The sequence below is a fragment of the Leptopilina boulardi genome, unplaced genomic scaffold, assembly GCF_019393585.1.
Source record: "Leptopilina boulardi isolate dan_hultmark-lab unplaced genomic scaffold, ZJU_Lbou_2.1 LbouV2_165, whole genome shotgun sequence".
In the NCBI taxonomy this organism is placed as follows: Eukaryota; Metazoa; Arthropoda; class Insecta; order Hymenoptera; family Figitidae; genus Leptopilina; species Leptopilina boulardi.
Genome location: NW_026137713.1, coordinates 2,049,452 through 2,062,495, shown reverse-complemented (window position 1 = coordinate 2,062,495; position 13,044 = coordinate 2,049,452). Strand labels below are relative to the sequence as shown.

The 13,044-nt window shown below is 26.0% G+C and overlaps 3 protein-coding genes across 3 annotated transcripts; all 3 read left to right on the top strand.

Moving 5' to 3' along the window:
- The first annotated feature begins 58 nt into the window (after positions 1–58).
- LOC127277069 (uncharacterized) lies at positions 59–2,078 on the top strand. Its single transcript, XM_051297887.1, has 4 exons — positions 59–471; positions 677–1,136; positions 1,281–1,480; positions 1,556–2,078. Exons 1-4 carry the CDS (start codon positions 214–216, stop codon positions 1,934–1,936), a joined length of 1,299 nt encoding a protein of 432 aa, XP_051153844.1. The 5' UTR covers positions 59–213; the 3' UTR covers positions 1,937–2,078.
- A 93-nt stretch (positions 2,079–2,171) lies between these two features.
- Positions 2,172–6,623, top strand: LOC127277068 (uncharacterized). The gene is made up of 8 exons (XM_051297886.1): positions 2,172–3,180; positions 3,255–3,575; positions 3,649–4,176; positions 4,267–4,394; positions 4,488–4,697; positions 4,794–5,023; positions 5,148–5,544; positions 5,621–6,623. Exons 1-8 carry the CDS (start codon positions 2,304–2,306, stop codon positions 6,185–6,187), a joined length of 3,258 nt encoding a protein of 1,085 aa, XP_051153843.1. The 5' UTR covers positions 2,172–2,303; the 3' UTR covers positions 6,188–6,623.
- LOC127277070 (uncharacterized) lies at positions 6,478–7,885 on the top strand. Its single transcript, XM_051297889.1, has 2 exons — positions 6,478–6,622; positions 6,711–7,885. The coding sequence occupies exons 1-2, from the start codon at positions 6,592–6,594 to the stop codon at positions 7,697–7,699; spliced, it is 1,020 nt and encodes a 339-aa protein (XP_051153846.1). The 5' UTR covers positions 6,478–6,591; the 3' UTR covers positions 7,700–7,885.
- The last annotated feature ends 5,159 nt before the right edge of the window (positions 7,886–13,044 follow it).

Here is a 13,044-nt window from a genome sequence, read left to right as displayed (position 1 = left end):
GGACCACCAATTAAATTTGTCTATTTTGTTTGAAAAAATTTTGCCTCGATCGAAGTGTGAATTCTCCTTTAATCAGTTGAAATTTGGAATAAAAACATTGCTGTTGATAACCTATAAAATAAACAATTTTGTTTATTTAAATGATTTATAAATAAACATAACCCTTTATTTATATTACAGTGACAGTGAAAATAGTGAAATTAAGTTTTAAAAATGTCATATCAAAAGACCTGGCAGAAACGTTGTGACGTAAAATATTGCGTTAATACAAATAATTATCTTGTTACATTTTTTCCTACCCCTAAAGATCCAAATTTATTTAAACAATGGCAACAGGCAGTTCAATGTACTGGAACTATTTTACCACAAAATGGTAGAGTTTGTGAGAAACACTTCTGTCCGAAAGATATTATGGAATTTACATGTTTAAAAAAGAGTGAAAGTTCTAACAGTTCAAACAATGTTGATAATGTAAGTAAATAATTAAAATTCTCATTTCATTTTTTATTTTAATTTTTTCTATTAATTTTTAAAATATTTGCATATTACATTAAATATGTTTATTTATTTATTTCATAAATAATAAAATTTATTGTTGACAGGGGTAAATTATAATATTAATATAATTAAAAGCTATAGTTATTGACAAATGAAAAATTTGATTTTAATTTTTTAGGAAAATATTAAGTTACGAGTTCCAATAAATGGAGCAGTTCCATCGAGATTTGACGATGAAATTGCAAAATATTGCAAACAAAATGAAATTATTAATGAAGAATTGACATTGAATTCTGTAATTGTTATTGAACAAAATCGCACAAATGATGAATCATTTGTTCCATGTATAGAATCTAATAAATCGGAAACTTCAATAAATGTTCCTATCTCTGAAGAGAAATCTCTACATTCTGTACCAATAAAGAAAATTGTTCAATCTCTAAATAATACAACAAATTCATCAACGATTTTATCTAAAGTTGATAAAAAATCTACATTTAATAAGGACTATGTGAATTCAGATATATTGAATTCTTCCTTAATTAAATCAAATTCCGAGGAAAATTCTTTATCTCATCAAAAGCAACTTGTTCCACCTGAAGAAAATACAAAACCAAAAATCAACAATAATGAAAAAAGTTGTTTTTTTTAATTATAATTAGATTCTAATGTTAAAAGCATGGTTTTTTTAAAATTAAATTTCAAATTTTCAAAATTAATTGAAAAATTGATTTAGAAAATTCCTCTTGACCAATTTTTATTATTCTGAATTTTTGTTACAGAAAGCAGTATTCAAATAATTAAAGTAAGATCAATGAAAGATACATTTTTTGAGAAAATGTATAAAAGACAAATTGAACCTCGTTTACCGAATAAATCTTGGAATATTCATAATTGTGAAGAACCACAAAAGGGATTGATTTTTGCAGAATTAGCAGAATTAAGTAGTGATTATCGAGTTCCACCAATTTTAAAAAAATCAGTAAGTTAATAAAAAAGTTTTCTGTTTTTTCTTTTCAAATGGTTGGTAAAAATTTGGTTTTTTTTTTTTTAATAGGTATTTTTCGATGAAAATTTTAATGTAAGAATATATTTTTTTGGCAAACTTTTTCCAAATGTTGAATATGATCCACCAAAGGGAATTAATGATGTTGAGGAATTTTTACGACAAATTGATTCATTAAAAATTTGCGAAGGTGGTCCACGTTTAACTGAATTAACAAATTCAAAATTTGCCTTTCGTGACGAAGCAATTTATAAATGGCGACACAATAATTGTGAATTACGTTTAGAAAAAGGACAAGTTTGTAAAAATTGTTTATTACTCTGCAAAACAGTTGGCGAACGAAATATTAATTTATCAACAATATCACATTCATCGACAAAAAGAATTAGAATCGATCCAAATGAGGGGAAAATAATTAAAAATAATACATAAAATAAGATTCTAAAAATAATACATAATGACTGAAAATAGTTAATAATATAATTAATAAAAAAGAGACTATAATTATTGTAACATTATATTATTCGAATAAAAAGAAAATATTTTTGTCTTAATTACAAATTTAATAATCAAATTTTTATTATTTTTCATAAACGTCATTTCCGGGATGTTTTTGAAATTTTGGCCCACTGTATTTTACAAGTTGAACTAAAAAGTTAACCTCAAAATTGTCACGTGTCTATCGTGTTTATAACCTCTCGGATTTTTAACATCTTTTTTATAATTCATGAAATTTGAATAAACAATTTGGGGTTTTTTTTGTAAATTCTTTACAAAATAAAACAAAAAAAAAAAAAAAATGAGTGATACAGTGAAAGTGATGAATAGTGTAAAAGAAGCTTTATTGTCAACGACAAAAATTCAGATTAATCGCATTTTCACCGGAGAATATAATATTGCCTTCAAATTAGAAAATGAAAATATTCAATTTAATTATTCTCTAACAAAAAACCAGCTATTCATTTTATTACGAATGTCATTATTTCATTTATTGCAATTTGTCGAAAATGGCACATTAACTGATGAAAATAATCAAAATTGTCGAATTATCATAATTTCTCTTCTTCACATAATAAATAATGATTTGTCAAATGAAATTGAATTTCTTAAAGAATGTATTAATTCTATTTTTACAAATCCTTTGATATTGAGATATTTTCTTCCCATTTATAGGAAAAAAAAGAATCCTATTGAAGAAATGTTTATGGAAACATTTTATAAAATATGTGAAACTCTTAAGGATTTTAATCAAGATTTTAGAAATATTTTGACAATTCATTTATATAAAGAAAAATTTATCAATTTATTAAAACTAAATGTTGAAAAATGTAAAAATAGAGAAAAAACAAAAGAAATATTAAGAGGAGAATTTTTAAGAATTCTACCATTTAATGATAAGGAAATTGTTGAATTAATTGGAATAATAATGGAATTGCCAAAAGAGAAATTTGTCTCATTAGATAAATTTTCCATTTGGGGAAATACAATTGCAAATTTAATTACATGTTTAGTAGAAAATGAAATTTCTTTTGGTACAATAAATGTGGATATTTTAAAAAAATTATTTACAACTCTAAGTGAATTGAAAAAAATGAAAATTGATACAATTACTTGGGATGAAAGTCTTTTTAAATATCTTCAACGATTTCCTCACAATATTGGAGATATTGACAAGAGTTTGTATTTAAAATTATATTATTTAAATTTTTTCTTTCTATGATTTTTGTTAAAAAAAGAATTATTTTTCTAGGAATATTCATCTCGTTACTTCCAAATGAAATGAGCACAGAATCAATTAAATTGGTTTCACTTCTTATTAATAGAAATGCTGCCGATATTTCGCAATTTTTAAAAAGTGCCAAAAAAGATGAATTCTTATTGAAGAATTGTTGTATTATATTTCCAATATTAGGAAGTAATTTGACGTACAATTGGGATAAACAATTTTTATTGAAATTGTATGAATTGCATAAAAATGAAATTGTCATGTATCTTACGAAAAATTCCACTGAGAATTCTTGGATTGAAAAAAATGTTTCAGCAATTATTTATTTAATTGAATCGACATTTGGTAAAATTTCATTTTATTATTTACATTTTGTATTTTTGTTTTACTGAATTTTAAATTACAATTTATTTTTTAGATTCTCAACTATGCGGGGAAATTTGTAATTCTATTTTGATGAATGGTGATAAACTCGCTAATGTTGATACAGAATATATACAACTTATTGATTGTTGTTTTAAAAAAGCTATGATGCAAAAAGAATTTTTACAAGTATTGATAAATTTATTGGCATTCACATTGAAATTATCGAAAAGTAAAACTAGTTTATTAAAGAATAAAAAGAAATTAGAATTTTTGTGTCGAAAATTATTAACAATAGTCGAGCAATTAAAGAATGTGAATAAAAAATTTGTCTACGATGGATTAAATAAAAATCATTATTGGCCACAATTTATAAGATTTTCTTTGGGCCAATGTTTAAAATTGTCTGAAAATGATGATGATAATTCGTTTGATAATACACTTTTATTTTGTGTTATTAATGCAGCTTGCAGTATTGCTTATGATGACAATAATAATGAAGAATATGTTACAACTATTTTTGGATTAGCAACAAGTCATTCGGAATATGTCGATATTATGTTGAGTTCATCAAACATAAAAAGTAAGCAACTGATTTATGTAATCTCAATTTTTATTTAAAAAAAAACAATTTAATTCTCTTGTTTTGCATTAATTTTTTTTTGTATTTCAGGATATTTAGTAGAATTATTATTGATTCTAATTCGAAAGAATAAAACAATAATGTCGTCAAATCATGTTCCGTTTTATTTATCAGCGTACAATGCTTCTCTCAGTGAATGCGATCAAATTTTATTATTGGTGAGAATAAAAATTCAATATATAATTTATTTTTCAGTTTTCTGATTTTTTTGTGTTTTTAACTTACTTATTATTAATTATTTTTCCCTTTAGATTTTGAAAGAATATGAGAATTCAAAAATTGATTTATCTAAATATCGACCATTTTTATGGGGCAGTGCTGCAGCATCACATTATAGCGTTAAAGCTGATCTCGATAATGCACTTTGGAATCAACCCAAGACTTCTCAAATTTTAGATCTTTTTCTACCGGAAATTGTTAATAATACAATAACAAAGTTTCCTGTTCAGAGATCATTGAAGGTTATTTGTTTTCTTAAGTAAAATATAAAATTTATATTTTTTTTAAATTCGATAAAACATGAATTTTGGTAAAAAAATTTTTTTGTTGTTTTCTAGAATGATTCACTGTGTCCTCCAGAAGATGTTTATGATCCTGTTTTCTATTTGCCAGTTTTATGTGAAGTATTATCAATTCATAATCCAGTTGCTTATCACAGAGTTACTCACAGTGGTGCTTTAGCATTAATGTTAATTGCCGGTTGCAGTGATTGTGAACAAATTCGATTAGCCTCTTTTACTGTTCTCTCGAGATTTTATTCTCATCTGGAAAATCCCGATGTTATGAGGTTCGTTATTTTTTTACTTATTCATTTTTTTTTAGTTATTTATATTTCTATAAAATAATGAAATAATAATAATTATAATTTTTTAAATTAAAAAAATATATATATATATATTTCAAATTTATAGATCAAATGAAAGTCTTTTATGGATTCGTTTTATCGATGCTCTAAGAAATGGAATTGTTGAATTAGGAACACCAATGAATGAAGTTAGATTAAATGGATTTGTTGCAACATTTTTGGCACGCTCTTCAATTGTTGGAACACAACCACTACATCCACTTTATTGGCCTTTGCATAAATTTTTCATGGCTCGACCCGCATTGAAATTAAATAAAGTGCCTGAATTTAAAAAATTATTCTACAGCACTGAAATTGATTATGAAGCACATCGATCATGGATTTTAGAAGTGATTCGCGATGGGTTTCGTGTGGAAAATGATTTACAAATTGCAATTAATAGTTCCGTGTTTAATATTCTATTGAGCTTTTATGTTTCTTCATTATCGGACAAATTAACCAGAGTGAGTAATATTTTATTATTTTCAATTTTATTGAAAAAAAAAACAAAATATAAATTAAAAATATTTTTTATTTTAGAAATTCATCTTGGAAATTATCAATTCAGTTGCAAAATTTCCAAAATCTGCAGTACTTCTTGTTAATTATTATGGAATAATTCCATGGCTCAATACTATAACAGATAGATTGGAATCATCGGATTTGGATTTTGTTCCAATATTAATTAATATAACAAAAAATTTTTTCGACAGTTTTACAAAAAGAAATGTAAAAGATAAGTTTTCTTTAATTATATTTTTAAAATTTTTGCTTACTTTAAAATCAGTCATGACACCAAAAACAATAACAATTTCTTATTTTGTAACTTATATTGATACACTTGAGAAATTATTGTGTTTTAAAGGTATTTATTTAGAGGAAAAACATATGAGAGAATTATTAGAATTAGCTAAGAATTTATTTAATGATGATAATAATATGAGAGAGTGTGAAGATTTATTATTGTATGGCTCGAAATTTGCTTCTAAAGAAATTGAAGATTTTTCGTTAGAAGACAAAAATTTCGTTGCTCGCAAATCGTTTAGAAATTTGATATTAAGACATCATTCGTCAAAAATGATTTCAAATAAAAATAGGAAAGATTAATTTTTTTTTTGAACGAATGAATGACATAATTTAAAATATTGTATAAATTTTATATTAAATATTTTAGTAAAAAAAAAAAAAAATAGAATTTACTAGACGAAAATTCCGAAATGATTTTTCTTTTGTTTTGTTTGCTTGTTTTTTTAAAGGTATAACTTCATTCTCAGTTTAAAATGTCAAATTTTTTCTAATCTCATATTGAGAATTTTTAATTACATTTCTCGGCTTTTAACGTAAATCTTACGTATTTTTATACGTAAAAATGATTTATCTAATCGATATAAATTGACATTTGTCATAAAAATAAACATTTTTAATATGAAAAATTTCAAGTTCTAACTTTTTGAATATAGGATTTTTCAGGAATTATTTTTGTGGAAAAAATTGAATTTTTTATTTGAAAAATGAAAATTTTATTCGGGCAGAGAAAAAATGGTGAGTTGTTTTAAAGAACCATGAAATATTTTTTTTTTTTTATTTGATCATAACTAAAAAATATATATTTTTTTAATTATAATTGTAGGACAAAAAATTTTCACTGGTACTGAAGAATGGGCAATGCATAATAGACTTTATCACATATTGTCCAAAGAGAGTAAAAGAAAAAAAAACTTTATTAAGCAACCAAATCTAATTTCATTAAAATTCATTAAAAAATTAATTGGAGATATAGAAAATTCTCAACCAATTGGAGTTATACAAATTATTGCTTTAAGTAAAGCATTAAATCTTCAAATCCGAATAAAAAATCCAAAAAATAATATTGATTTTAAAATAGGAAAATCTCAAATTTCACCAATTGAAATTGAATATAATGATGGTCATTGGAGTTTAAAGAATGGAAAAAATGTAAATTTTTGTGGTACATGGAAAAATAATTGTTGCTTTGAGGCAATAGCTGGACAAATTAATTTAAGTCCACAGGAGATTTGTAAAAAAACAATAAACGAAATGAGAAATAATGAATATTATTATGCAAGAATTATAGATAAAATAATGCATATAAAAAATTGGCAAATAGTTTTAAATTCAATGATTGGAGGTGCAAGATATATGGGAAATTCTGCTTCTGAGGCAAGAAGAGTTATTGATAATTCACAAAATGGACGATGCTCTCATAATGGATTAAAAGGACATCCTCGAGGTCATGCATCGTATCCAAATGCAAATGGTTCCGATGATTCGGTTGAAAATTATTCTCGAGGAGGATGGAAAACAGGATTTTTAAGTAGAAATGATCAAGATTTTGTTGGAAATTTAGCATTTAATACAAGAGATGCTCAACGTGCAATGGAGCGATTAAATGATGGATCATCAGATGAAGCGGTTCATTTAAGTATTAGAGATTTAGGAAAAGATGATTTGCCAAAAGCTAGTGATTTTAGATATGGAAGAGCTGATGGAAGTCCACGTAATATTTCTAGTTTAACAATTGTTTTAAGACACCACATGGGATCACAAAATGATAGAATGGCAGATGTTTTTATTCATACATTTTATCCACGATTATAATTACTGAAAAATCTCTTATTAATAGCATTTCAATAATTATGCAGCAGATTTTTTTAATTGTCAATTTTTATAATTAACAATATTTAATTAATAGTATTTCAACGATTATTTTTACCGATTTTTTAAATTATAAATTTTTATAATTATTATGAATTATAATAAATAAAGAATCTCGAATTAATATAATTTCAGTGATTTTATTGTTTAAAAATTATTTTAAAAAATTTTTAAGTTCAAAGTATTATAAACTTACCAAATTCACAAAAACAATGTTATTAACATTTACCAAAATTGCAGAATAAGAAATTGATAGAAACAGTTTACAATACTGTTAAAAAAAAACATAAAAAACATTTTAAATAAAAATAAAAAACAGTTATTTTTAAAAATTTAAATAAATATAACTGTCTTTTATTCTGGAGCTATTTTGAGAATACGGCCAATCAAAATTGTTAGAGTTACGTAATAAAAGGTAACTCGGCTCGTAACAGAGCAAGTGCGCAAGCGCTTGAGTTTGAATTTGATTGGCGGAAATAAGCGCTAATTTTTAAATAGTGGAAATTTCAAATTTTACCCGCGCATATCGGTAAGTAAGAGAATGTAACGAGCGACTATATTCTCGCTCGAATAACTTTTCGATATCTCGAATTAACGATACTTACGCGCTAAATAATAAATATTCAAAATATTAAATAATTAATATTTTGTATTCTAGAATTTATTCTCACATAAATTTAGCAATTGAGGAAACTATAAAAAGTTAACTTAATTGTAAAATAATATCTTCACGCTTTAAGTATTTTCAAGTCTTATTCTCAAATCAAAGAATATAAACAGTTCTAAGAAAAGTCATAAATTAAGTAAAATAGCAAAAGGAAATATGATTCTAACTTTCCTTTAATCCCAACCATGAAATAAAAACCCTTAAAGATCATAAAAAATCCACTTGAAAAGGTTGTGGTCCTTTCTCTACAGGACACCAAACACATGTTGACCAGACACACATGTAGACTCGCTAAATCGAGAAAAGTCACGTATTGATCAAACAAAGGATAAAATATTTGTAAAGAAATATTTTATATCAACTAGATTTTTACATTAAAAATATAAATTAAAAATCATCATCTTCTCTATAAAACATTATTAAATATATAATCGTGGTGTGTGTGTGTGTGTTATTTACACAATAACAAGATAATAATTAATTATTACATTAATACGTATGAGTATGTTATATTGTTAATTATAATATTTATAATATAATAAATATTATGTATAAGATATACCTTGAAATATATAATTAGTAAAGTGTATATAGTAAATAAGATACGTAGTGTTGTGCAGTGCAGTGTTGCTGAAAACAGCATAGAATAAGAAAATATAAAGAGCATGCGCAAAGAAGCCACATGGACTCACAGCTGAGCGCTTCTCCACTACTTGTACTTTATGCTTTACGTCAGATCTTATCTTGCCTTCGACTTGTCGAGTTCGCTCCAAGTCAACCTTGTATTTGTCTCTTTCTATATTTAATAAAAGCTTGGGTTTTAATCTAGAAGTCGGAACAATTAATAATTGGTTAATTCGTTATCTAATTATTATTGTTCGTCTTCAAGAGGATTTTCCCTCCGTTTTAACGGAAATTAATTGTGTAATTATTTAAACTTTCCCGGTTCATTTTAATGATTAACACTAAGGCTGAATCCACAAAATAACCAAGTGAAATTGCGCTTGCGCAATTAAATATACAACTTGGCTCGTAACATAAATTGGGGGCTCGTCCGTTCCTTAGTGCGGGATTTTTAAAAAAACTTTTGAACTTTTGAAAAGTTATACATTGTTGTTCTTGATTGCTGTTCATGTTCCTGATTGCTGTTGATGTTTCCGATTGCTGTTCAAGTTCCTGATTACAGTTTTGTGTTGTGTTGTGTCGGGAGTGCATCCTTTAATAGGATAAATTATGGCCAATTTCGAAATTAAGTGCATAAAATTTGGTTGTGTTTAAGTGAAATAAAACAACGTAAAGGTTTGATTATTCTATAAGACTATTAACATTTTATGAACTCTTAAAATATAAGAATAATTTAATCTTTATTCTATATAAAAATTTTTTTTTTTATATAATTATACCGAATATAAGTATACATTATATAAGTAAAACAGTGAGAATATTGTTAAACGTTAGATGCTATTTGTTTATGCAAAGTTGTCCAGATTTTATTAGAAAAATTTTAATACTGTTGGTTTAAATTTCAGGTTATATTACTAATAATTTAAATTTACCAATAAATTATTACAACATGGACAATTTGCATGAACAAGGCGTTGAATATAGAGATGATGATGGTGATATTATTATAGATAATTCTGATGAAAATTTACAATTTAAAGACATAATAGATTATGAAAATGGACTCTTAAATTCTGAACAAAATAAAAATAATGAGCAGGGAATATTGAAAAAATTTTCGCAAAATGATTTTCTCGTATTAGCTAAGGCTATATCCGAACATTTTAATAATAAAGGTATGAGCACACTTTCAGAACCTTCTTCAAGTACAAACTCTCGATCTATCATAGAGGAAAATATTCCTAATGATTCGTTAAATTTAATTAAATTACCAAGTGTATCATTTAGAGATACTGTTGCAATTTTGCCAGAATTTGATGGTGAAAATATTTCCATTTTAAGTTTTCTATCGGAATGTCGTTATGCAGCTCAAAATACCCCGATCGAAAATCATAATATTCTTTTTAGATATATACGTGGAAAATTAAAAGGTATAGCAAAAGAGTATATGGCACATTCTTCTGCTAATACCCTTGAACATTTCTTGTCCGATTTACAAGACGGCTTCTCATTACCCTACGATAACTCGTCAATTTTAATAGAAATCGCGAAATTAAATCAAAATAAAGATGAGTCTATTCATAGCTATATTGCCAAGGCTAGAAAAATTTTATTTTCGTTCACAGAAATATCTCGTAGAGATACGCCTGCTGATTTCTTAAATGCGAAATTATTAGAAAATGATAAATTTTTAACAAAATCATTTTGTAGAGGGCTTCTCCCGGAATGTAGATTGCAAGTTACATTAAGAAACCCAAATAGTTTTCAATTGGCTACAAAATATGCCATAGAAGCTGAGTATGAATTAATTTTTGATCATGAACGCTATGATGATAATAAAAATAATTCAAATCAATCTGAAGATGTTCTTAACATTGAAAATGAATCTGAAAACTTTTGATAGGATTTTTTTTTTTCTCTTTCCTTTTTGTTTAGATTTCAAACATAACATAAACACTTCTTTCAGTTATATAATGTGAATTCAAGGTTACTCAGGTAGAGACATCGTTTGAGAGAGTATGATCACGGTACATAAGGTGTACTAAAAGACAATTGCGCTTATGCATTATCTCTTAGCCTTTGTGATATTAATGGAGAGATGCTGCACAGAATACAAATTACATTACGTTAAATGACGTTTATTCATTATAAATTAATCCATATCCGTAGCATAAGGTGACTAATACACCTGTGCTCTCCTCTTTATCCCTAGACGAACACGAATTGACAATTGAATTGGTGCAGTATTCTCTGATATACATTGGTTGGATGGTGTATGAGAGCAATAAAATTTTGCAAGGAAACGATTTTTTCAAAATGATGATTTTGAAAAGTCGATTATTTGAGAGAATCAAGAGGCCACGGGATTACAGGAGTTAATCTCAAAAATAATTTCTAGACCGTATGGCGAGGTTATTCGTCGGTCTATCGAGGAATCTCGAAAATAATGTTGTTTCTGCTGAAATTATCTATTTCGAAGATCAACAAGTTGGATCGAACGGCGAGTTTGTTCGTCGATCCTTGGGAATTTTAAAATTCTTGAATCAGAGCGAAGGGCGTCTGAAGAGTTATGTGGCAGGATTGTTGAAATTAACAAATAATTAAACATTCAATAAAAATACAAAATCTCCGATGAACAATGTCAAAGTATTCTTGAATTCGAAAATAAATCATTATTAGTTGATTATTTGTAAAGTATACAGAAAATTTTTAAATTTTAATCAAAATAAATAAGTGACAGAATATTTGTCTGTTACTTGTTATACAATATTTTCATTTTAACATTGCTCTTCTCATTTGGGGAGGAGTGAGAGATGAGCAACTGTAGTTTTGCTCAGTGAATATATTATTTTTCCTTTTCTATACATAACAATAGTAATTATACAATGTAAAAATAAAATTACTTTATCTTATAGATGTAATCTTATATATTTAATTTTCTAACGAAAATTTTAATAAGGGGGAAAGTGTAACGAGCGACTATATTCTCGCTCGAATAACTTTTCGATATCTCGAATTAACGATACTTACGCGCTAAATAATAAATATTCAAAATATTAAATAATTAATATTTTGTATTCTAGAATTTATTCTCACATAAATTTAGCAATTGAGGAAACTATAAAAAGTTAACTTAATTGTAAAATAATATCTTCACGCTTTAAGTATTTTCAAGTCTTATTCTCAAATCAAAGAATATAAACAGTTCTAAGAAAAGTCATAAATTAAGTAAAATAGCAAAAGGAAATATGATTCTAACTTTCCTTTAATCCCAACCATGAAATAAAAACCCTTAAAGATCATAAAAAATCCACTTGAAAAAGTTGTGGTCCTTTCTCTACAGGACACCAAACACATGTTGACCAGACACACATGTAGACTCGCTAAATCGAGAAAAGTCACGTATTGATCAAACAAAGGATAAAATATTTGTAAAGAAATATTTTATATCAACTAGATTTTTACATTAAAAATATAAATTAAAAATCATCATCTTCTCTATAAAACATTATTAAATATATAATCGTGGTGTGTGTGTGTGTGTTATTTACACAATAACAAGATAATAATTAATTATTACATTAATACGTATGAGTATGTTATATTGTTAATTATAATATTTATAATATAATAAATATTATGTATAAGATATACCTTGAAATATATAATTAGTAAAGTGTATATAGTAAATAAGATACGTAGTGTTGTGCAGTGCAGTGTTGCTGAAAACAGCATAGAATAAGAAAATATAAAGAGCATGCGCAAAGAAGCCACATGGACTCACAGCTGAGCGCTTCTCCACTACTTGTACTTTATGCTTTACGTCAGATCTTATCTTGCCTTCGACTTGTCGAGTTCGCTCCAAGTCAACCTTGTATTTGTCTCTTTCTATATTTAATAAAAGCTTGGGTTTTAATCTAGAAGTCGGAACAATTAATAATTGGTTAATTCGTTATCTAATTATTATTGTTCGTCTTCAAGAGGATTTTCCCTCCGT